This window comes from Anomaloglossus baeobatrachus, chromosome 9 (genome assembly GCF_048569485.1).
Source record: "Anomaloglossus baeobatrachus isolate aAnoBae1 chromosome 9, aAnoBae1.hap1, whole genome shotgun sequence".
Lineage (NCBI taxonomy): Eukaryota > Metazoa > Chordata > Amphibia > Anura > Aromobatidae > Anomaloglossus > Anomaloglossus baeobatrachus.
The window spans coordinates 23,873,605-23,895,020 of NC_134361.1; the positions used below are offsets into that span (position 1 = coordinate 23,873,605).

The following is a 21,416-nucleotide window of genomic DNA, read 5'->3' on the forward strand; positions in this document are numbered from 1 at the left end:
TCTCAGCCAGAGAAGCTGAGATAGCTTGGAGTGCCCTCACGGCTGCGAAGGCTGGAGCAAAAGATGCGACTATGGCTTCATAGATGGATTTCATCATAAGCTTTATTTGCCTGTCAGTGGCATTCGTGAGAGATGGACATCTGCCACTAATACTACGGATCTAGCCGCCAGCCTAGAGTGGAGGATCCACCCTGTGACACTGAGCCCAACCCTTAACAACGTCAGGGGGGAAAAGGGTAACGTGTGTCAATAAGGCGCTTAGTAAGCGCTTGTCCGTAAAGTTCTGTGCTTCTGGACGGCCCCTCTGGAGTTAGAGTGATCGAAACACGCACTCCTGATGAAGTCGGGGAAGGTTCCCAGCGGGCCCGCTTAGCCTATCAGAGGCCCCGGTCCGTGACGGAGTTCTCACCGTGGGATCTGGGTGTTACCCCAGGAGCCCCTTGTTGTACCGACCCAGAGGGACCCTGGAGCGATGAACGCACAGCTCCCTGGCCCTGTGTTATCGGTCTGGACTGCAAGGCTTCCAGTATCTTAGCAGACCCCCAAATGTGAAAGCTACTCAGAGATTTGCTGATTCCAACATGCAAACTCTGTCCCTGTCATCTGTGCAGTGGAAACCGGCGGTACCACCTGGCCGAGGGTCCCACCAGTGCCGGAGGCTCCGGCTGAGTGAGTGCCCTCGGGGCCAAGCATTGTACACAATGAGGGTATGTGGAACCTGCCTGTAATATAGCCGCACAAGAGGTACAGGTTGTAAAATAAGCCAGTGCCTTGGCACCCTTACTCTTTAAGAGCAGACAATAGCATGTCGTCCGCAGAGTAATCAGTGAGGGTATACAGCCAAAAGCAAATAATGCTGCCGAACAGTGAGATCATATACCATATAAATAAACATATATATATATATATATATATACACTGCGGCACCAAGGGGGGGACAGCACCTGAAGACTGGTGCCCCACAGTGCTCAGTGAGGGTGAAGGAGGATACCAACGTATGCTCCAGCCCTCCCTGCCGACGTCCAGTCGGCCGTCCCGTCGTTACCCCTGACTGGCAGGCCCGAGAACGGGAGTATATGGTACTAGGCCGCAAGAGCCGGGGACTAAATTTAAAAACGCGGCCGGCAAACATGGCGCGGTCGGCGCGGTAGTCCCAGTCTCACAAACCACTCAGCAACCGCTGCGGCATTTGTAACACAGATGCTGCATGCACTGTCCCTCAGGGGACACAGAGTACCTTATGATGCAGGGCTCTGTCCCTGATGATGTCCAGTCTCCTGTCCGTCAGAATCCCCCAGGGGCTGCGGATGGAGCCCGGTCCCAGGCATGGCGACCGGTTAGGATCCCCCTCTCCCAGAGCAGTGGAGCAGATTCTGAGATCCTCCACCGGCAGAATTATAACAATGGCTGCCGGCGTTCCGAGGGGAGGAGAGAGCCGTGGGCGGAACCGCAAAAGTGCGGGAACCTGGTGGCCCATAGTGATCAGTGAGGGGGGCGGAGGACAGCGAAGTGTGCTCCAGCCCTCACTGTCGGCATCATACCGACCGTCCCGCCTTTCTCCCTGACTGGCAGGCTCAGGGGCGGGAGTTTAACACACTAGGCCGCAAAAGCCGGGGACTAAAGTAAAAACCGCGGCCGGCAAACAGGCACGGTCGGCGCGGTAGTCCCAGACAAAAAATCCACACCGCAGTCGCAGCTGCGTCTGAGGCCAAGGTGCTTCATGCACCGTCCCAACGGGGACACAGAGTACCTGTAGATGCAGGGCCATGTCCCTGACGATACTCCGTCTCCTGTCCGGCAGATTCCCCCAGGGGCTGCGGAGGGAGCCCGGTCCCAGTGGCTGGATGACCGGTTAGGATCCCACTTCCCCAGAGCCCCTAAGGGATGGGGAAGGAAAACGGCATGTGGCTCCTGCCTGTGTACCCGCAATGGGTACCTCAACCTTAACAACACCGCCGACCTGAGTGGGGTGAGAAGGGAGCATGCCGGGGGCCCTGTTAGGGGCCCTCTTTTCTTCCATCCGATATAATCAGCAGCTGCTGCTGACTAAAATGTGGAGCATTGTGTGCATGTGTGCCTCCTTCAACACAAAGCATAAAACTGATGAGCCCGTGATGCACGGGAGGGTGTATAGCAGAGGGGAGGGGTTACACTTTTAAGTGTAATACTTTGTGTGGCCTCCGGAGGCAGAAGCTATACACCCAATTGTCTGGGTCTCCCAATGGAGCGACAAAGAAAGTCTGTTTTTGAGGTTGCGTACTCTGATACGGCCATTGAGACCCTTGTTATCCTCATACTTTTTGCTGTCTGAACCCCTTCAATCAACCCAACACCAATTGTCGGACTCAATGGGAGGGTGATCAGGGCTTTTCTCTAACAAAAGATCAAGAGAAACGTATCTTCATCTTAATGCATAAACCATCTATCTGCTCCAGTTTTCATGAGGCCGGGTATAAATCGCTCTCTCGGTGGTATAGGGTCCAGGCCCGCCTGCACTCCACCTTCCCAAAGGGGAATCCCCCCCATGCTAGAGATATGGGGGGTGAGGAGGGTGATAAGTTGCACATTTTCTGGTCCAGTAGGATCCTCTCTTTTTGGAGGAGGGTGCAGCAGGTGAGGAGTAAAATCACAAACCTCCTATCATGCCTGCGCCAGTGCCCTCCTCCATCACTGTGACATCCCCATAACCCTGCGGTTCTGTTCGCATTTACTATACACTTGTACTGTTTTGGGTCAATATGACCCGACTTATTAAAATATTTATTTTTAGCTACTGTGTTTTATTTGGATACCTATTACATTATTAAACTGTATGTGAACACGGCTGGTCATAAACAAATGACAAATTAAAACGTAATTTTTATTGATTTTTTTCAGAAAAATATTACACGGACTGCTTGCAATCACTGTATTTTTCGTTTTATGAGACGCACCCCAAATTTGGAGGAGAAACAAAAAAAAAACAAAAACAAAACCCATGGGGTCCGTATTATAATCCAGTGGTGTCTTACCAGAGAAGGGGGCTGGCAGCGGAGCGGGGAGGACACAGGGGGCAGGGGCGATATTGGACTTCTGCGAGTGGTACATAGGCGGGCCCAGTACTCACTGCGGGGGCTGCTTTGCGCAGCAGGCGGTGAGTCACGGGCCATTCTGAAGATGTGGGCAGCGAGGGCTTCTTCAAAATAATAGCGGCCGATTTGGCGCATGCGCTGATGAGAGCTTGAGCCAAGACCTCCATCTGCACACGCTCCGACTCTAGGCGCCATTATTTGAAGAAGCCCTCACCGTCGACATCTTCAGAATGACCCGTGACTCACCGCCTGCTGCGCAAAGCAGCCCCGCACAGAGCCGAGCCGGAAGCACACCGCATAGCATTGCCCCTGGCTTCTTTGACCCCTCTTCACTACCCCCCAGTAAGCTACATTCAGATTTTAAGACGCCCCCATCATTTTCCTCCCAAATTTTTGGGAGGAGAAGTGAGTCTTGTAATCCGAAAAATACAGTAGGTTCACTTTACAGCATTCTGCGCACAAATAACAAACAGGCTTTAGAATTCTATTACTATAACATGAAATCTAACTTTGTGATAACATATTTTATAAAACACCACATGATAAATAATAAAAACTCCAGTTTTTCTTTGTAAAAAGGTTGAAAACAGGTTCATGCATTTATACATTGAACACAATAATAAAACACATGTCCTTTACATACATATTTTGCACACCCAGCACATGTCAGATTTGTTTTATTGTCACAAGAAGATGGACAGAAGCTACATCTCCTCCTTTTTCGGCTGGTAGCTGTGCTGGTGTTGGCCATGGGTATCGTAGCTGTGCTGGTGGAGGCCGAGGGTACCGTAGCTGTGCTGGTGTTGGCCGTGGGTACCGTAGCTGTGCTGGTGTTGGCCGTGGGTATCGTAGCTGTGCTGGTGGAGGCCGTGGGTATCGTAGCTGTGCTGGTGGAGGCCGTGGGTATCGTAGCTGTGCTGGTGTTGGCCGTGGGTATCGTAGCTGTGCTGGTGGAGGCCGTGGGTATCGTAGCTGTGCTGGTGGAGGCCGTGGGTATCGTAGCTGTGCTGGTGGAGGCCGTGGGTATCGTAGCTGTGCTGGTGGAGGCCGTGGGTATCGTAGCTGTGCTGGTGGAGGCCGTGGGTATCGTAGCTGTGCTGGTGGAGGCTGTGCGTACTGTAGCTGTGCTCGTGGAGGCCGTGGGTACCGTAGTTGTGCTCGTGGAGGCCGTGGGTACCGTAGCTGTGCTGGGGGAGGCTGTAGGTACCATAGCTGTGCTGGGGGAGGCCGTGGGTACTGTAGTTGTGCTCGTGGAGGCCGTGGGTATCGCAGCTGTGCTGGTGGTGGCTCTTTCTTGAGCGTGGTGCTGGACACTATTCACAATGGCTGCCGCTCCCTCACTTCGGGGGTTTACTTTCCTGGCTTCGATATATGGCCTAACCAGGGATTTTCCTAATTCTTCGAGAAAAATCCTTCTTTTATGCAGCTTATTTCTGTTCCAATTGGGGTCGATTTCTCTCCATAAAACAAATGCGTTGTACGCAGAAACATCCAGAACGTTGTAAAATATAATCATTGGCCAGCGGTTGGTTTTGCGTTTGCATGTGTATGTTGATATTGCTTGATCTAGAGTATGAACTACCCCTTTTGTGGCATTATCTAACATGTCCGGCATTGTGACATTTTGTCCTTCTAGTCCATGACTCAAATCGAGCGCTCCTCGCATACCCCGATCTTTTTCAGCTCTTTCTCCGGCATGTCTTCCTGTATACACTTGAGCGTTCACAGCGTATGAACTTTTGCTGTCACAAAGTGTCCATATCTTGATGCCGTACTTTGCCGGCCTACTCGGTATATATTGTCTGAACGGGCACCTGCCTCGGAACGCCACCAGTTGTTCCTCGACCGTTACAGCTTCACCGATATTATACAATTTTGGTAGAATCTCTACCCATTTATTCCAAACACTTCTAATAGGGGCCAGTTCATCTTTAGCTCTTCCTTCATTTTCATCGGTTTTATTATCAAACCGCAGCACTCTAGAGATCTCATGAAACCTTTCCAGAGACATCGTAGCTCTGAATATGTGGCGGCCGGTTTCGGAATTCCACAAACTTTTAGTTGCTTCACCGTAAGATTTGTATACTCCGGCTAAAAGGAGTAACCCGATAAAAGCATTTAGAGCCGTCACATCTAATTTGTCCCATTTGTCGCCATAAACTCGTTGTCCCTCAAGGTTTGTCATCTGTATTACAATATTGAGGATCGTGGTATTTAGGAACAATGCGAATGCTGATCCTATATCGGATATTCTTGATATAGCGTACCCAGTAGGACCAGGAGTAGCTTTTAGGATATTGTCGGAGGACAATTTTCCAGCCTGACTAGGCCACAAGTTCCAAATTAAATCCTCGTTTTCAGAATGGGTGTCATGTTCCTCTTCATGTTCCTCTTCATGTTCCTCTTCATGTTCCTCTTCATGTTCCTCTTCATGTTCCTCTTCATGTTCCTCTTCATGTTCCTCTTCATGTTCCTCTTCATGTTCCTCTTCATGTTCCTCTTGAGAATCAGACTCTTCAGCGTTGCTTTCCCCGTCACTCATGTGGTACTCCTCTTCGGACACGTCTTCCTGTGGGATATCATCTTCTGAATCAGAGGCGTGGACCACCTCTTCCAATTCCGCGTCAGTCAATAGACGTTTTCGAGACATTTTATCCAATTTTGTATCCATTTATCCAATTATTTGGAAATTATGCACAGTCCCAACTTGCACGGGGAGGTAGAGTCACCACTATGAAATAAAAAAAAAAAAAAAATTATATAAAGAAAAAAAAAAAAAAAAGCTATAACCAGTTTTACAACAAAAATAGCTTATATACGACAGTAATAGCCCCATCACAGGTGTTGTCGTTTCGAGCGTATAATCTGTGACGTTGCAGGCTCGCTCTGTGTGACACGCTGCTACAATCGGGCCCCCCTGGTGCGCCTCGTACGACGGAAAAGAAAAGCTAGACTTTTTTTCATTGTACGTATTCTGCTGTAACGGCAGCGGGGATATGACACCGTATACGCCATATACCCGCCTGGATTATTGCAACCTCCTGCTCTGTGGCCTCCCTTCTAACAGTCTCGCACCCCTACAATCTATTCTAAACTATGGTGACCGGCTAATCCACCTGTCCCCCCGCTACTCCCCGACCTCTCCTCTCTGCCCATTCCTTCACTGGCTTCCCATCACCCAACGACTCCAGTTCAAAACACTAACCATGACCTACAAAGCCATCCACAACCTGTCTCCTCCCTACATCTGTGACCTAGTCTCCCGGTACTTACCTGCACGCAACCTCAGATCCTCACAAGATCTCCTTCTCTACTCCCCTCTCATCTCCTCTTCCCACAATTGCGTACAAGATATCTCCCGTGCCTCCCCCATACTCTGGAATGCTCTACCTCAACACATCAGACTCTCGCCTACCTTGACAAGCTTCAAAAGGAACCTGAAGACCCACCTCTTCTGACAAGCCTACAACCTACAATAGCCCTCAGTCTGATACAGCGCCGCACAACCAGCTCTACCCTCACCTACTGTATCCTCACCTATCCCTTGTAGACTGTGAGCCCTCGCGGGCAGGGACCTCTATCCTTCTGTACCAGTCTGTGCCTTGTATTGTTTATGATTATTGTAATTGTCCCTATTATGTACACCCCTTTCACATGTAAAGCGCCATGGAATTGATAGCGCTATAATAGTAAATAATAATATACATAGAGTATACGGTGTTGTAGCAGAACGGTTGTCACGCATCATACTCTCCCAGCGATGAAGAGCGTGCGGTGTGACCGCTGCGCATGCGATGCTGGAGCCTTGCCTTTGTGACGTTGCAGCATCGCAATCGCAGGGGGGGTGCACCGGTGTGTGTGTGATGGGGCCCTAAAACAGACCCTGTTCAAATCTGTACTCAACGCTCATCCATGCAATCGATATATCACAGCAGCGAGAATACATCCCCTCCTAGACAAACATTCAGTCTACACAAGCCTAAGGTTCCCGTTACACGTAGTGATGTTCCAGCGATCCCGACAGCGATACAACCTGGTCAGTATTGCTGGTACGTCGCTACATGGTCGCAAGTGAGAAGGCAAACAGACACGATGCAGCAACGATACGGCGATCCGTATAACGACCTCGGTGGTCGTTGGGATCCTGTCACACAGCAGCTATTCTGACGACTCAGACCTCGATAGAGGCGTAGTGTTTCCACCCAGGCGTGCTATTGCGTTGCCTTTTCCACACCGCTCTGCTCCGATTGGTGGCCACTACTGCCGTGCTGTCATTCTCGGATTGGGCGACCTTGCCATTAGAAGGCAACGCAGTAGCGCTTCCTTCCTACTACGTTGCCTTCTTTATGGCAAGGTCACCCAATCATAACGCAGATGTGACCACCAATCGGAGCTGAGGGGGTGTTCAAAAGACAAAGCAAAAACACGCCTGCGTCGCTGAGTTCTGAGTCGCCAACGAGGTCGCTTGTCATTGTTATGGCGTCAAACACAGCGATGCATGCTGCCCAGCAGGACACCAACGATCAAAAAATGGACCAGGATGTTCAGGTACGATCGGCGATATCGCAGCGGGGGGCCGGTTGCTGCTATGTGTCACACGTAGCAAGATCGCTGCAGGGGGGGGACGCGGTTGCTGCTATGTGTCACACGTAGCGAGATCGCAGGGGGGGTGGCGTTTGCTGCTATGTGTCACACGTAGCAAGATCGCAGGGGGAGGGGGGGGCGGTTGCTGCTATGTGTCACACGTAGCAAGATCGCAGGGGGGGTGGCGGTTGCTGCTATGTGTCACACGTAGCAAGATCGCAGGGGGGGCGGCTGCTGCTATGTGTCACACGTAGCAAGATCGCAGGGGGGTGGCGGTTGCTGCTATGTGTCACACGTAGCAAGATCGCAGGGGGGGGCGGCTGCTGCTATGTGTCACACGTAGCAAGATCGCAGGGGGGGGTGGCGGTTGCTGCTATGTGTCACACGTAGCAAGATCGCAGGGGTGGGGGGGGCGGCTGCTGCTATGTGTCACACGTAGCAAGATCGCAGGGGGGGGGCGGCTGCTGCTATGTGTCACACGTAGCAAGATCGCAGGGGGGGGCGGCTGCTGCTATGTGTCACACGTAGCGAGATCGCTAGCGAGGTTGCGGTTGACGTCACAAAACCTGTGACGTGTCAGCGATCTCGCTAACGACCTCGCTATGTGTGACGGGGCCTTTAGGGGACCTTTAGACAGGCACACATTAGCTTACATCATGACACACTAATCAAAAAATGGCTTTACAGTATGCAATCTAAACCGAATTGAAGAATTTGAGAAGAAAAGCAAAGCTTATGTGCTACATACCTGTATAGAGGTGTATTCACAGCTCGCGGTCCTCTCACAGAATCCAGTGTCTTCTCTCACAGTGACTGGGTGAGTACTTGGTTACTGAACAGTGACATCTCCACCCTTATGAATAATGAGATGAAGTACACAGGAAAACAAATGCATTTTGCAGGCAGAAATAATTGGTGACCTGTTGAACTGTATGTGGCCCTGTGCGCACGCTGCGTTTTTACCCGCGGGTTTTTTTTTGCGTTTTTGCTGCAGAAATTTCTTGAGAAAATGGTTGTAACCTTTCTGCAGACATTTCCCAGCAAAACCTATGGGAAAAAAAAAACAAAAATAGCTGAGCGCACGCTGTGTTTTTTTCCCTCAAGAGAATTCTTTCTGCGGAATTTCTTGAGAAAAAGAATGAGCAGTCACTTCTTTTCTGTAGGTACCTGCGGTTATTGCCATAGATATTGGTAAAATAACGCAATGGTAAAAAAAAAAAAAACGCACCACAAACACGTCAAAAACGCATGCGTTATTGGTGCATTTTTTTAAACGCAAGTGCGCCAATCTTTCACTCAAGAGATTGCGTGAGAAAAAAAGAGAATTTTGTTTACTCACCGTAAATTCTTTTTCTTATAGTTCCGTCATGGGAGACCCAGACCATGGGTGTATAGCTACTGCCCCCGGAGGACACACAAAGTTACTACACTCAAAACGTGTAGCTCCTCCCTCCTAGCATATACACCCCCTGCTAGCCAGTCCTAGCCAGTTTAGTGCAAAAGCTGAAGGAGGACATCCACCCACAAGAAGAGAGAGTAAAATCCGGAAGAGCCGGAACCTCTGTCTACAACAATAACAGCCGGTGAAGACACACGGAACAAGAAACCTGCCAACAGGCAATAGGGAGGGTGCTGGGTCTCCCATGACGGAACTATAAGAAAAAGAATTTACGGTAAGTAAACAAAATTCTCTTTTTCTTTATCGTTCCTATGGGAGACCCAGACCATGGGACGTTCAAAAGCAGTCCATGGGTGGGAATAAACAGACAACTGAGAAGCAGGCAAACCTAACTTCACAAATGGGCGACAGACGCCGGAAAGATGCGTCTGCCCAAGCCCGCGTCTGCCAAAGCATGAGCATGCCTTGGGTAGTGCTTCGAAAAAGTATGCAGACTAATTCGAGCTGCAGTCTGACAGACCTACTGAGCCGTAACCTGGTGCCTGAAAGCCCAAAAAGGCGCCGACAGGTCTGATCAAATGTGCTCTGATCCCCGGCGGGGAAGGCACTTGAGTACACTTGTAGGTCTCCGAAATGGCCGACCTAAGCCAACGAACCAGGGTCGGCTTAGATGCAGAGAGACCGCTACGCTGACTAGCAGTCAGCACCAGAGAGAGGTGCACCGCCTAATAACGGCGGTGCGAGACACATAGATCCGGAGCGCCCGCACCAGATCCAGGATATGCAACGCTTCCTCAAGCGATGAACAGGAGCCGGACAAAAGGAAGGCAGGAAAATTGCCCCGGATAAGGTGGAAGCAGTAACCACCTTAGGGAAAAAAGTCCGGAGTCGGACGGAGACCACCTTGTCTTGATGCAAAAGACCAAAAAAAAAGGGGGTGACTCCGAGAGAGTGCAGCCAGAACTCTCTGGCGGGAAAATATAGCCACTAGAAAGACTACTTTCTGTGAAAGATGAAACAAAGAAACCTCCCCAAGAGGCGCAAAGGGGGGTTTCCGGGAACCGGGAGGACCGGATTAAGGTCCCAGGGCTCCATAGGCCGCCGGAAAGGCGGAATGATGTGAGATGCGCCCTTAAAGGAGCGCACCGGAGCCAGCCGGACGATACGCCGCTGGCACATACTGACAGAGCCGAGACCTGTCCCTTAATGAGGGATAGTCCTAGCTGTAGACCGGACTGTGGAAGGGACAGGAGGGTCGGCAAGGCCAAAAAGGTCAAAGGACACTTTGGAGCTCGAGTCATAGCGGAGATGACTTCAGGAAGGATACCAGAAGTCGCCAAGATCCGGGACTCAAGAGCTACGCCGTCAATCTGAGAATCCAGAATTCTGATGGAAAAAACGGACCTTTTGAGAAAAGGTCTGGACGGTCCGGAAGATGCCATGGCAACCCAACAGACAGAAGGAGCAGGTCAGAGTACCAAGCCTGCCTGGGTCAGTCTGGAGTATGAGAATGACCCGACGGCCCTCTTTACTGATCTTGCGCAGGACTCTGGACAAGAGGTAGAGGGTAAAATACGTAAAGAGACGAAGCTGGGGTCAAACATGAACCAGTGTGTCTACCGCAAAACCTGAGGATTGTGGACCACGGTTGGACAGCTGAAATAGTCTGCCTCGCAGTTTTCACATCTAGGATGTGGGCTGCGGATACGGTGGACTAGGAGTCCCTTGTCCACTGAAGAATGTTGAGCCGCCAAGATTGCCAGGCGGCTGAGTGTCCCGCCCTGGAAGCTGATGTAGGAAAAACGCTGTCACGTTGTCCGACTGGACTCGAATGTGCCTAGCTGCCAACAGATGGTGAAGGCTTAGAGAGCTAGAAATACAGCTCTGATTTCCAGCACATTGATCCAGAGGGCTGATTCGGACAGAGTCCAAGCGCCCTGCGCTCCACGGTGGAGATATACTGCTCCCAAGGCGGATAGACTAGCATCCTGGTGAGGCTCACCCGGGACGGGGCCAGGAAGGAGCGCTCCTGAGACAGAGTGGCCGAAGCCACCACTGAAACGAGCCTCTGGTCAGTGGCGAAGCCACCACCCCGTGGGAGGAGGGAGTTCGCTTGTACAGCGGAAAACATCCAGTCTCAGAGGACGCAGGAGAAACTGGGCAAGGAATCGCTTCCATTGATGCCACCGTCTGACCAGCACCTGTATATGGTGTCTGATAGAACGACGCCGACCGCCAGCGGAGGGACTACTGATCGACTAAGAGCAGCTTCACAAGTGCCGATAGAGTCTCGAATTGCGTCCCTGAGAACCTCTGGTTCGAAGTCAGAGTGGACTTGGGCAGAAAGACAAGCCACCCGAATAGGTTAGAGTGGCGAGAGTGAGCGAAGCACTCTGCTAAGAGTCAGCACTGGATGAAGCCCCGACAAGAAGGCCGTCCAGGGCAAAAGATCACTGGCAATCCCTAGGGGTGCAGGACCCTAATCACAGCTGCCCCAATGAGAATACTCGAGGGGCCGTGGCTAACCCCAAGGGAAGAGCCACGAATTGGACCACTCCGATTGTCAAAACGTAGTCAACGCTGGTGTGAAACTGCGATTGACCCCTGCAGATAGGCATCTCTGATGCCGATGGCTGCTAGGGAATCTCCTTGGGTTCTTGATTGATCCGGTGAAAAACACACGGAACAAGACCGAGACTCCATGTGAAAACGCCACACCTGACTATGCTTGAAAAGCTAAAGATCCAGGTCGGAAGGCACCGCCCTCTTCGGGGACTAGGAATAGATTTAAGCAAAAATCTCAGAACCGTTCCCAGTCGGGAACCGGTACAATTACTCCATTGGTCTGCAAGAAATGCCACGGCCTGTGAGAAGGCGGCGGCCTTGGAGCCGGGAGGAGTTGACAGAAAAAATCTGTTTGGCGGGTGGACAGAATTCCATCCTGTAGCCATGGGAGATATAATCCCGCCCCCACTGAACGGAGACGTGTTAGAACCATACGTCGCCAAGTGGAGAGAGCCTGCCACCGACCAAGGAGGTTGTTGGCGTGGCTAGATAGCTCGGAGGAAGCTGGCTCAGTGGCAGCATCTCCTGCGGTCTTCTGAAGACGCAGCTTCGAGCCATTTGGTTCTATGAACCTAGGCCGAGCTAGAGGACGATCAGATGGAGGAACGGAAACCACCGAAACCTCAACTGATTCCTGCCCTGGACAGGTTCCCTGGTTTAGGATTGTGGCGAGGAAGCACACTCCCCGCCAAGAGCTTCCTTAATTTCACCCAGCTTGGTTCCGGGGAAACTGGGCCCACCAAGGGGGAGCCCAGCCAGGAACCTCCATAGAGGCATCTGCCTTCCAATTTCGAAGCCACAGGAGCCTGCGGATAGCGAGGAAGGTAGCCCAGACCACCGCCGTGCGGCGTCTAGCATGGCAGACCTGGCAGAGGATGAAAAGACTGAAGTCTGGAGTTCAGGCAACCGTTTTGGGCATAGAGTCCCTGTGAGAGAATGCATCTCCTCCAGAGAAGCAGAGAAGTTACAAAAAACCGCACTGCTGTAAGCTGAGGAGAACAAGCTCCTGCCGTTCCCATACCGACTTGGCCCAAAGGACAACCGGGCGGACCGCAGAACCTTAAGTGAGGAGCCATCCGCCACTGACATAACGGTCCGGGCTGAGCCACCTGAAGTGAATGAGCCCACTTCTTGACCACCATGGGTGGACAGGGGAAACACAGTCCTCAGAAACACGCTTCATCTCAGAGCGGAGTGAGGTCCAGTACAAAATTAATGTACGGTAGAATCCTATAGAGGTGCCGTCAGCCACTGATACAACTAACCGGGCAGTCTAGACCGGAGTGGCTACCCTCTCTGAAGGGAGGGGGAGACAGGCAGCAGAACCCCGCTGTGGGGTCTGCAGGATAGGCTGTGGGCTTGGACGCAGCGGGCTGAAAACTGGAGTGGTTAAGTAACACACTCCTTGACCTGCTAAAGGTAAACTGTGCCTTTCTGCCAGCGGGGAATACTCCCCTGATCAGGCGGACACAAGAATAATGGACGCAAGCCAATCATTCGCATCTGCGTCACCTACGGACGGATCAATGTACATAAAGTAGCGTCCGTGTCCGCGGTAGAGACATCTTCCTCGTCCGGTGAATCAGCTCGTAATCGGAGCTGCGGGACGGGGAGGACAGGGGACCCTGCGTCTCCCTGTCAGGAGAACGGGGTCTGAGCCCAGAAGGAGAGTCCCTTGTGAGCTTGGCCGAGCGAGCAGAAAACGCCCTGAGAGGGGAACTGCATGCTCAGCAGATGCCGGGACAGCCGACCCCTGGAAATAGGAATCCTATGGGGGTCAGCCACCAAAACCGGAGCAGCTGGAGGGACCATTAATGAGCCCCCATGCTGAGGGGCCACAGTGGTTAGGAGCTCGGTATAGCCGTACGAGACTACCTGCAGTGGATAATAAAGAAACAGCCTGCAGCCTCGCTCTGTGAGACATGCTGCAGAGGTGGGGGCTCTGTCCAGCATGCGTAGAATACCCAAGACAGGGGTTCAGCCTGGGGGGACTCCCACCTAAGAACCATTACAGTGTGCCGGTTCAGGCAATATGAGGTTACATGCAGCACATGTAGAGTACAGCCTTGTAGCTTTGCTGCTAGAGTGAGACATGCTGCTGAGGGGGAGATTCTATGATAAAGAATTAACTCCTTCAGCATGCCTGAGAGTGTCATGCTGCTGAGGAGGAGATTCTATGATAAAGAATTAACTCCTTCAGAATGCCTGAGAGTGTATAAAAAGTGCACAACCAGGGGTTGTGACTTATCAGGCCATATTATGAGTGCCCTCCGGATTCCAAGCCTGGACCCTCAGCCAGTATTCCCTCCCTGTGCTGCAGGGCAGCCAGCGCCGACCAGTGTACTAAGACGCTGGAAAATGGCGCCAGAGTGAGGGGGGGAGGCGGGGGTTAACCCAGGAGCGGGAATCGGAGGGCGAAGGAGATGTACAGGGGAGGGAATCATCACCTCAAAACGGAGCGTCCTCCCCTGTGCAGAGCGGCCGGCGGGCGGCTCTGCAGCGTCCCCCTGCATGCCTGACATGCAGGGGAACGAAACGAAACTAGGCCGCGGGCCTAAGCCGGGGCCTAAAGTTATGCATGCGGCCGAAAATCAGGCCTCATCGGCGCGGTTCTCAGTAAAAACTGTGGAACCGGCCGGAAACACAGTAAACAAAGCAGCATTATTCAGCAATCACTGTCCCCCCCAATAAAAGTGCCCCACATGCAGAAAGACCCTCTGAATAAACGTCTCTATACTTAGCTTTGAGACGCAGGGTCCAGTCCCTGTGGGGTGGGGGTCAGTGCTCCGTCCAGCAGGGTCCTGCACAAGGGCTGCGGATGGAGGCCGGTCTCCTGCAAGGCAGTGAGAACCGTGTTGGCTCCCACTTCAAATCAGAGCCCCTAAGGGATGTTGAAGGAGCGCGGCATGAAGGGCTCCTGCCCTGAAGTCAACCTTAACAGCACTGCCGCCAGGGGAGTGTGAAGGGACATGCCGGGGGTCCAGTGGACCCGCTTTTCTTCCAAATCTTTGTAAAAAATGAAAAATCAAAAAGGGATGCATGTGTGTGTGTGGATCCTCCTGACACAAAGCAAGAAACTGGCTAGGACTGGCTAGCAGGGGGTGTATATGCTAGGAGGGAGGAGCTACACGTTTTGAGTGTAGTAACTTTGTGTGTCCTCCGGGGGCAGTAGCTATACACCCATGGTCTGGGTCTCCCATAGGAACGATAAAGAAATCCTTTTTCTAGTGCGCACAGGGCCTAAAACGTTATCGGGTCACATTGACCCAAACAGTACAAGTGTAACAATTAGCGTGTAGCACAAAAAAAAAAAAAAAACAAAACACTCATAGTAAGAACCCCTCAAATGATGGAAAGTCAATTAGTCAAGTTTCAGATCCGCATAAGTGATATGGAGGGTCTCAAATTTCGAATCATATGGACCCAAACAGAACAGCGGGGTTAAAATCTATAGTAAAACCTTTAGGCTATGTGCGCACTGGGCCGTTTTACCCACGGATTTACCCGCGGTTTTGCTGCAGATATTTCTTGAGAAATGTTTGACCTCCAGGTGCCCGTGCAGTCTGTGTCCCGCTCCGGCCCCGCCGCTGCCTGCCCTGCAGTGTGTCAGTGTCTGCCCGCAGTGTCAGCAGCTTGTCACCCTGCAGCGCAGGCAGACACTGACACACAGCAGTGCGTGCAGCCGCGGGGATGCCGAGCGCTGCTGTCAGGAGGCGAGATGAGATCATTACCTGCTGTGACAATCTCCTGCCTCCTGACGTCACCGCTGTCACTGCCGTCTATGCCCGTGGCCCGAGACTGTCACTAGCGGTGACGTCACGGGCTCTCGCGATACAGCTGAGAACGCGGCGGGCATAGAAGTCAGTGACAGCGCTGACGTCAGCAGTACAGGAGATGATCACAGCAGGTAATGATCTCATCTATCCTCCTGGCAGCAGCGCTCGTCATCCCCTGCAGTGACCTGGGCTATTGATGTTAGCTCAGGTCACTGCATTACTCTCCCAGCCAATGGGGAACCTTCTGTTCTTCTTTGACTGGGACAGTAACTATGGTATGGATCGTCGTGGGACCCCCCCCCCCTTATTGGATTACGCCGGACCCGGATTTGATTGTTCTTGTCAATAAATTGGTGAAAGAGGGAATGTGGGGAGTGTTTTTTCAAATATAACTTTTTTTGTTGTCTATTTTTTATTTCTTACTGACTGGGTTGGTGATGTCGGGTATCTGATAGACGCGTGACATCACTAACCCCAGGGCTTGATGCCAGGTGACATTACACATCTGGCATCAACCCCATATATTACCCAGTCTGCCACCAGGGCAACGGGATGAGTTGGAGGCGAAGCACCAGGATTGGCACGTCTAATGGATGCGCTACTTCTGGGGCGGCTGCAGCCGGCTATTTTTAGGCTGGGGAGTGTCCAATAACAGTGGACCTCCCTAGTCTGAGAATATCAGACCCCAGCTGTCCACTTTACCTTGGCTGGTGATCCAATTTGGGGGGGGGGAACCCCACGTTTTTTGTTTTAATTTATTTATTTATTTATTTAATGTAAAATAACAGCGTGGGGTGCCCTCTGTTTTGGATTACCAGCCAAGGTGAAGCTGCCTGCTGTGGTCTGCAGGCTGCAGCCATCTGCTTTACCCTAGCTGGCTACAAAAGATGGGGGGACCTCACGTCATTTTTTTTTAATTATTTATTTATTTTATGGCTAAATACAAGGCTAGGCACCCTTTAGTGCCACATGAAAGTCACTAAAGGGTGCCAGCTTAGAAAATGCAGGGGGGTGGGACATTATATAGGTCTTTCTCATCTATCTATCTATCTATCCATCCATCTTTCCCTCTATCCATTATCTGTCTATCTATCGATTATCTATTATTTATATTATTTACTGCAGTTCAGCATAAAAAAAACCGCAGGGACCAACCTGCGGAAAAAACGCGGCAAAATCGCGGCAAAAACGCATGCATTTTTCCCGCGTTTTTTTTACCGCAACTGCGGTAATCTTCAACTCCCAGAAGTTTCTCAAGAAATTTTCTTGAGAAAAATCACTTTTCTAGTGCACACATAGCCTTAGGCTGCGCACCCACGATCAGTGTTTGCAGAGGTTTGGATGCAGCCTACCTCAGCTGCGTCCAAACCGCTGCGTTGTACAGTACAAGCACAGTGGATGGATTTCTAGAAATCCTGTGCCCACTGTGCTTGTTTTTTCTGCAGCAAACACTGACCTGTGGTGCGACTTTCCAGACCGCAGCATGTCAATTGTTTGCTGCGGAATCCCATGCAGCCTCCGTAGGGAGAACACAAGCGAGGGACTGGAGCGCACTGAACCCTGATCGTGGGTACAAGCAGCTGCGGTCTCCTGCGGAGGAGACATGCGGCCCCCTCCCCGGTCAGGACTCGCTGCTTTCTGAACACTGCAAGTCCTGATCGTGGGCACATTCCCTTAATCACGACTGGAAGATTGTGTGTCCCTGGCTCCGGAAGGAAGAAACCGCTCCGACAATCTCCCTCTGGTTCACTAAAGTAAATGATATTAATGGAAGAACGCACCTCTACGATCAATAACACTCATGCCATGTGCCCACGGGAGCTTGCTTCTGCGGATTTTGCTGCGGCAAACCTGTGGATTTATCTGGATTTTCCAGATAAATCTGCAGGTTTTAGCATGTACAGACACTCCCCATGTTATCCTATGGGAAATGTCTGTGTCCACGCTGCGGAAAGTGCGGCTGTGGAACATGCTGCCGCACGTAACTGCATGTCAATTATTCCTGCGGAATTACCTGCGGAAATCCCAGCCCTCCACTATGCAGATAGAGGCCGGGACTTCCACAGGTAAGGCTGCTTTCACACTACGTCTTTTTAACATGCGTCCTGAACGTTTTTTTAACGCAAAAACGGATGCAGTACAAATGCGTTTTCATTTCAATGCATTTGCAATGGACTTGCGTTAACTTGCGTTCACCTGTGTTTGCGTGCGTTATAGTGAGGATCCAGCGACTTGCAGTTTTTTAACATCTTTCAAAAACGCTACTTGTAGCGTTTTTGAGCTGCGTCCAACTTCTGCAAATTACTGTATCCTGACTATACTGTACGCAAACGCATGTGAACGCTGGCATGCTGATAGACAGGATCCTGCTTGCTCTACTGAGCATGCCCAGAAGCCAGCCTCCGTGATCAGTCTATCTTTCTCCTCCCTCTCTCTCTCTGTCTCTTTCCCCCTCTCTCTCCTCCCTCTCTCTCTCTGTCTCTCCCCCTCCCTCTCCTCCACCTGAGAGCTGCGGACACTCGTAACCAAGGTACATATCGGGTAACCACTTATCTTAGTTACCCGATGTTTACGTTGGTTGCGTGTGCAGGGAGCCCGGCTCCTAGCAGCTGCAGACGCTCGTAACCAAAGTAAATATCGGGTATCCAAGCAAGTATACCCGATGTTTACCTTGGTTACGAGCCTCCGCAGCTGTCAGATGCCGGCTCCCAGTCTGGCACGTTTAGTTCCCCTCACTCCCGATCACATGACTCCAATGCCCGCCCCTAAACATCCAGTGACAGGATCCTGCAAAATAACACATGCGTTTGCATGCGTTTTTTGCTGTAAAAGCAGGATCTGCTTTTGCAGCAAAAAAACGTTCAGGACGCATGTTAAAAAGACGTAGTGTGAAAGCAGCCTAAATGGCATGAAAGTCCGCAGGTTTACCGCAGCTATATCGCTGTACTACCGCTGCTAAAAATAGCTGTGGAGGCCGGCGGGCAGCTGCGGGAAACCCGCGGCTGTAACCAGGGCTGTGGAGTTGGAGTCGTGGAGTCGGAGCTCATTTTCGTGGAGTCGGAGTCGGTATAAAATGCACCGACTCTGACTCCTAAAATATAAAATAAATTGGGGACAGTGCAATGCAGAATGTGCTGAATATTTTACTAAATAATAACATTTAGTATAATGCTTATATTTAAGTGAAAAATTTATTGTACAATGTGAACATCAGACATTTAATTATTTTTATGATACAATAATCAATATATTTGGATAGAACATAAATATATTAGAATACAACTCTAGAACACAAAAAACAAAAAAAAAATTATATATATTATATATATATATATATATATATATATATATACACACACACACACATACACAAGATATATATGTAATCTACTGTATATTACATAGTTACATATTTACAATTTATTACAGTTTTTTGTGTTCTAAAGTTGTATCCAATAAATATATTTATGTTCTATCCAAATATATTGATTATTGTATCATAAAAAGAAGGGAATTTTGTTTACTTACCGTAAATTCCTTTTCTTCTAGCTCTAATTGGGAGACCCAGACAATTGGGTGTATAGCTACTGCCTCCGGAGGCCACACAAAGTATTACACTTAAAAGTGTAAGGCCCCTCCCCTACTGCCTATACACCCCCCGTGGGATCACAGGCTCCTCAGTTTTAGTGCAAAAGCAAGAAGGAGGAAAGCCAATAAACTGGTTTAAGCACATTCAATCCGAAGGAATATCGGAGAACTGAAACCATTCAACATGAACAACATGTGTATACAAAAAAACAGGGGCGGGTGCTGGGTCTCCCAATTAGAGCTAGAAGAAAAGGAATTTACGGTAAGTAAACAAAATTCCGTTCTTCTTTGTCGCTCTATTGGGAGACCCAGACAATTGGGATGTCCAAAAGCAATCCCTGGGTGGGTAAAATAATACCTCGTGATAGGGCCATAAAAACGGCCCTTTCCTACAGGTGAGCAATCGCCGCCTGAAGGACTTGTCTACCTAGGCTGGCGTCCACCGAAGCATAGGTATGCACCTGATAATGCTTGGTAAAAGTGTGCAGACTCGACCAGGTAGCCGCCTGGCACACTTGCTGAGCCGTAGCCTGGTGCCGTAATGCCCAGGACGCACCCACGGCTCTGGTAGAATGGGCCTTCAGCCCTGATGGAACCGGAAGCCCAGCAGAACGGTAGCTTTCAAGAATTGGTTCTTTGATCCACCGAGCCAGGGTGGATTTGGAAGCCTGCAACCCTTTACGCTGGCCAGCGACAAGGACAAAGAGTGCATCCGAGCGGCGCAGAGGTGCCGTGCGGGAAATGTAGATTCTGAGTGCTCTCACCAGATCCAACAAATGCAAATCCTTTTCACATTGATGAACTGGACGAGGACACAAAGAAGGTAAGGAGATATCCTGATTGAGATGAAAGGGGGATACCACCTTAGGGAGAAACTCCGGAATCGGGCGCAGAACCACCTTGTCCTGGTGAAACACCAGGAAGGGAGATTTGCATGACAGCGCTGCTAGCTCGGACACTCTCCGAAGAGACGTGACCGCTACTAGAAAGGCCACTTTCTGTGAAAGGCGAGACAGGGAAACATCCCTCGAAGGCTCGAAAGGCGGTTTCTGGAGAGCAATTAGAACCCTGTTCAGATCCCAGGGCTCTAACGGCCGCTTGTAAGGAGGGACGATATGACAAACCCCTTGCAGGAACGTGCGTACCTGAGGAAGTCGTGCTAGGCGCTTCTGAAAAAATACAGATAGCGCAGAGACTTGTCTCTTAAGGGCGCCGAGCGACAGACCTTTTTCCAACCCGGATTGCAGGAAGGAAAGAAAGGTAGGCAAAGCAAATGGCCAGGGAGAAACTTCCTGAGCAGAGCACCAAGAGAAGAATATCTTCCACGTCCTGTGGTAGATTTTGGCAGAGGATAGTTTCCTAGCCTGTCTCATGGTGGCAATGACCTCTCGAGATAGTCCTGAAGACGCTAGGATCCAGGACTCAATAGCCACATAGTCAGGCTCAGGGCCGCAGAATTCTGATGGAAAAACGGCCCTTGAGACAGCAAGTCTGGCCGATCTGGTATTGCCCACGGTTGTCCTACCGTGAGATGCCACAGATCTGGGTACCACGACCTCCTTGGCCAGTCTGGAGCGACGAGGATGGCGCGGCGGCAGTCGGACCTGATCTTGCGTAGCACTCTGGGCAACAGCGCCAGAGGTGGGAACACATAAGGCAGCCGGAACTGCGACCAATCTTGAACTAAGGCGTCCGCCGCCAGAGCTCTGAGATCGTTAGACCGTGCCATGAAGGCTGGGACCTTGTTGTTGTGCCGGGACGCCATTAGGTCGACGTCCGGCCTCCCCCAGCGGCGACAAATTTCCTGAAACACGTCCGGGTGAAGAGACCATTCCCCTGCGTCCATACCCTGGCGACTGAGGAAGTCCGCTTCCCAGTTTTCTACGCCCGGGATGTGGACTGCGGATATGGTGGATGCCGTGTCTTCCACCCACGTCAGAATCCGCCGGACTTCCTGGAAGGCTTGCCGACTGCGTGTCCCTCCTTGGTGGTTGATGTATGCCACCGCTGTGGAGTTGTCCGACTGAATTCGGATCTGCTTGCCTTCTAGCCACTGCTGGAAGGCTTGTAGGGCAAGATACACTGCTCTGATTTCCAGAACATTGATCTGAAGGGTGGACTCTTGCTGAGTCCACGTACCTTGAGCCCTGTGGTGGAGAAAAACTGCTCCCCACCCTGATAGACTCGCGTCTGTTGTGACCACCGCCCAGGATGGGGGTAGGAAAGACTTTCCTATTGACAATGAGGTGGGAAGAAGCCTCCACTGAAGAGAATCCTTGGCCGCCTGAGAAAGGGAGACGTTCCTGTCCAGGGACTTCGACTTCCCGTCCCATTGGCGGAGAATGTCCCATTGTAATGGACGCAGATGAAACTGCGCGAAAGGGACTGCCTCCATTGCTGCTACCATCTTCCCCAGGAAGTGCATGAGGCGTC

The 21,416-nt window shown here is 51.0% G+C and overlaps 2 protein-coding genes across 2 annotated transcripts in view; both read right to left on the minus strand.

Annotated features, from left to right (window-relative positions):
• DDX39B (DExD-box helicase 39B) overlaps window positions 1-21,416 on the minus strand; it is an 86,734-nt gene that overhangs the window by 50,639 nt on the left and 14,679 nt on the right. The gene's annotated exons all lie outside the window — the stretch shown is intronic.
• On the minus strand, window positions 3,283-5,798 carry LOC142250944 (uncharacterized). The gene has a single exon (XM_075323283.1). The coding sequence runs from the start codon at window positions 5,740-5,742 to the stop codon at window positions 3,664-3,666; it is 2,079 nt and encodes a 692-aa protein (XP_075179398.1). The 5' UTR covers window positions 5,743-5,798; the 3' UTR covers window positions 3,283-3,663.

What these genes read in the sequence shown, in the direction of transcription:
- LOC142250944 (XM_075323283.1), bottom strand. Translation starts at nt 5,742, where the DNA reads ATGGATACAAAATTGGATAAAATGTCTCGAAAACGTCTATTGACTGAC.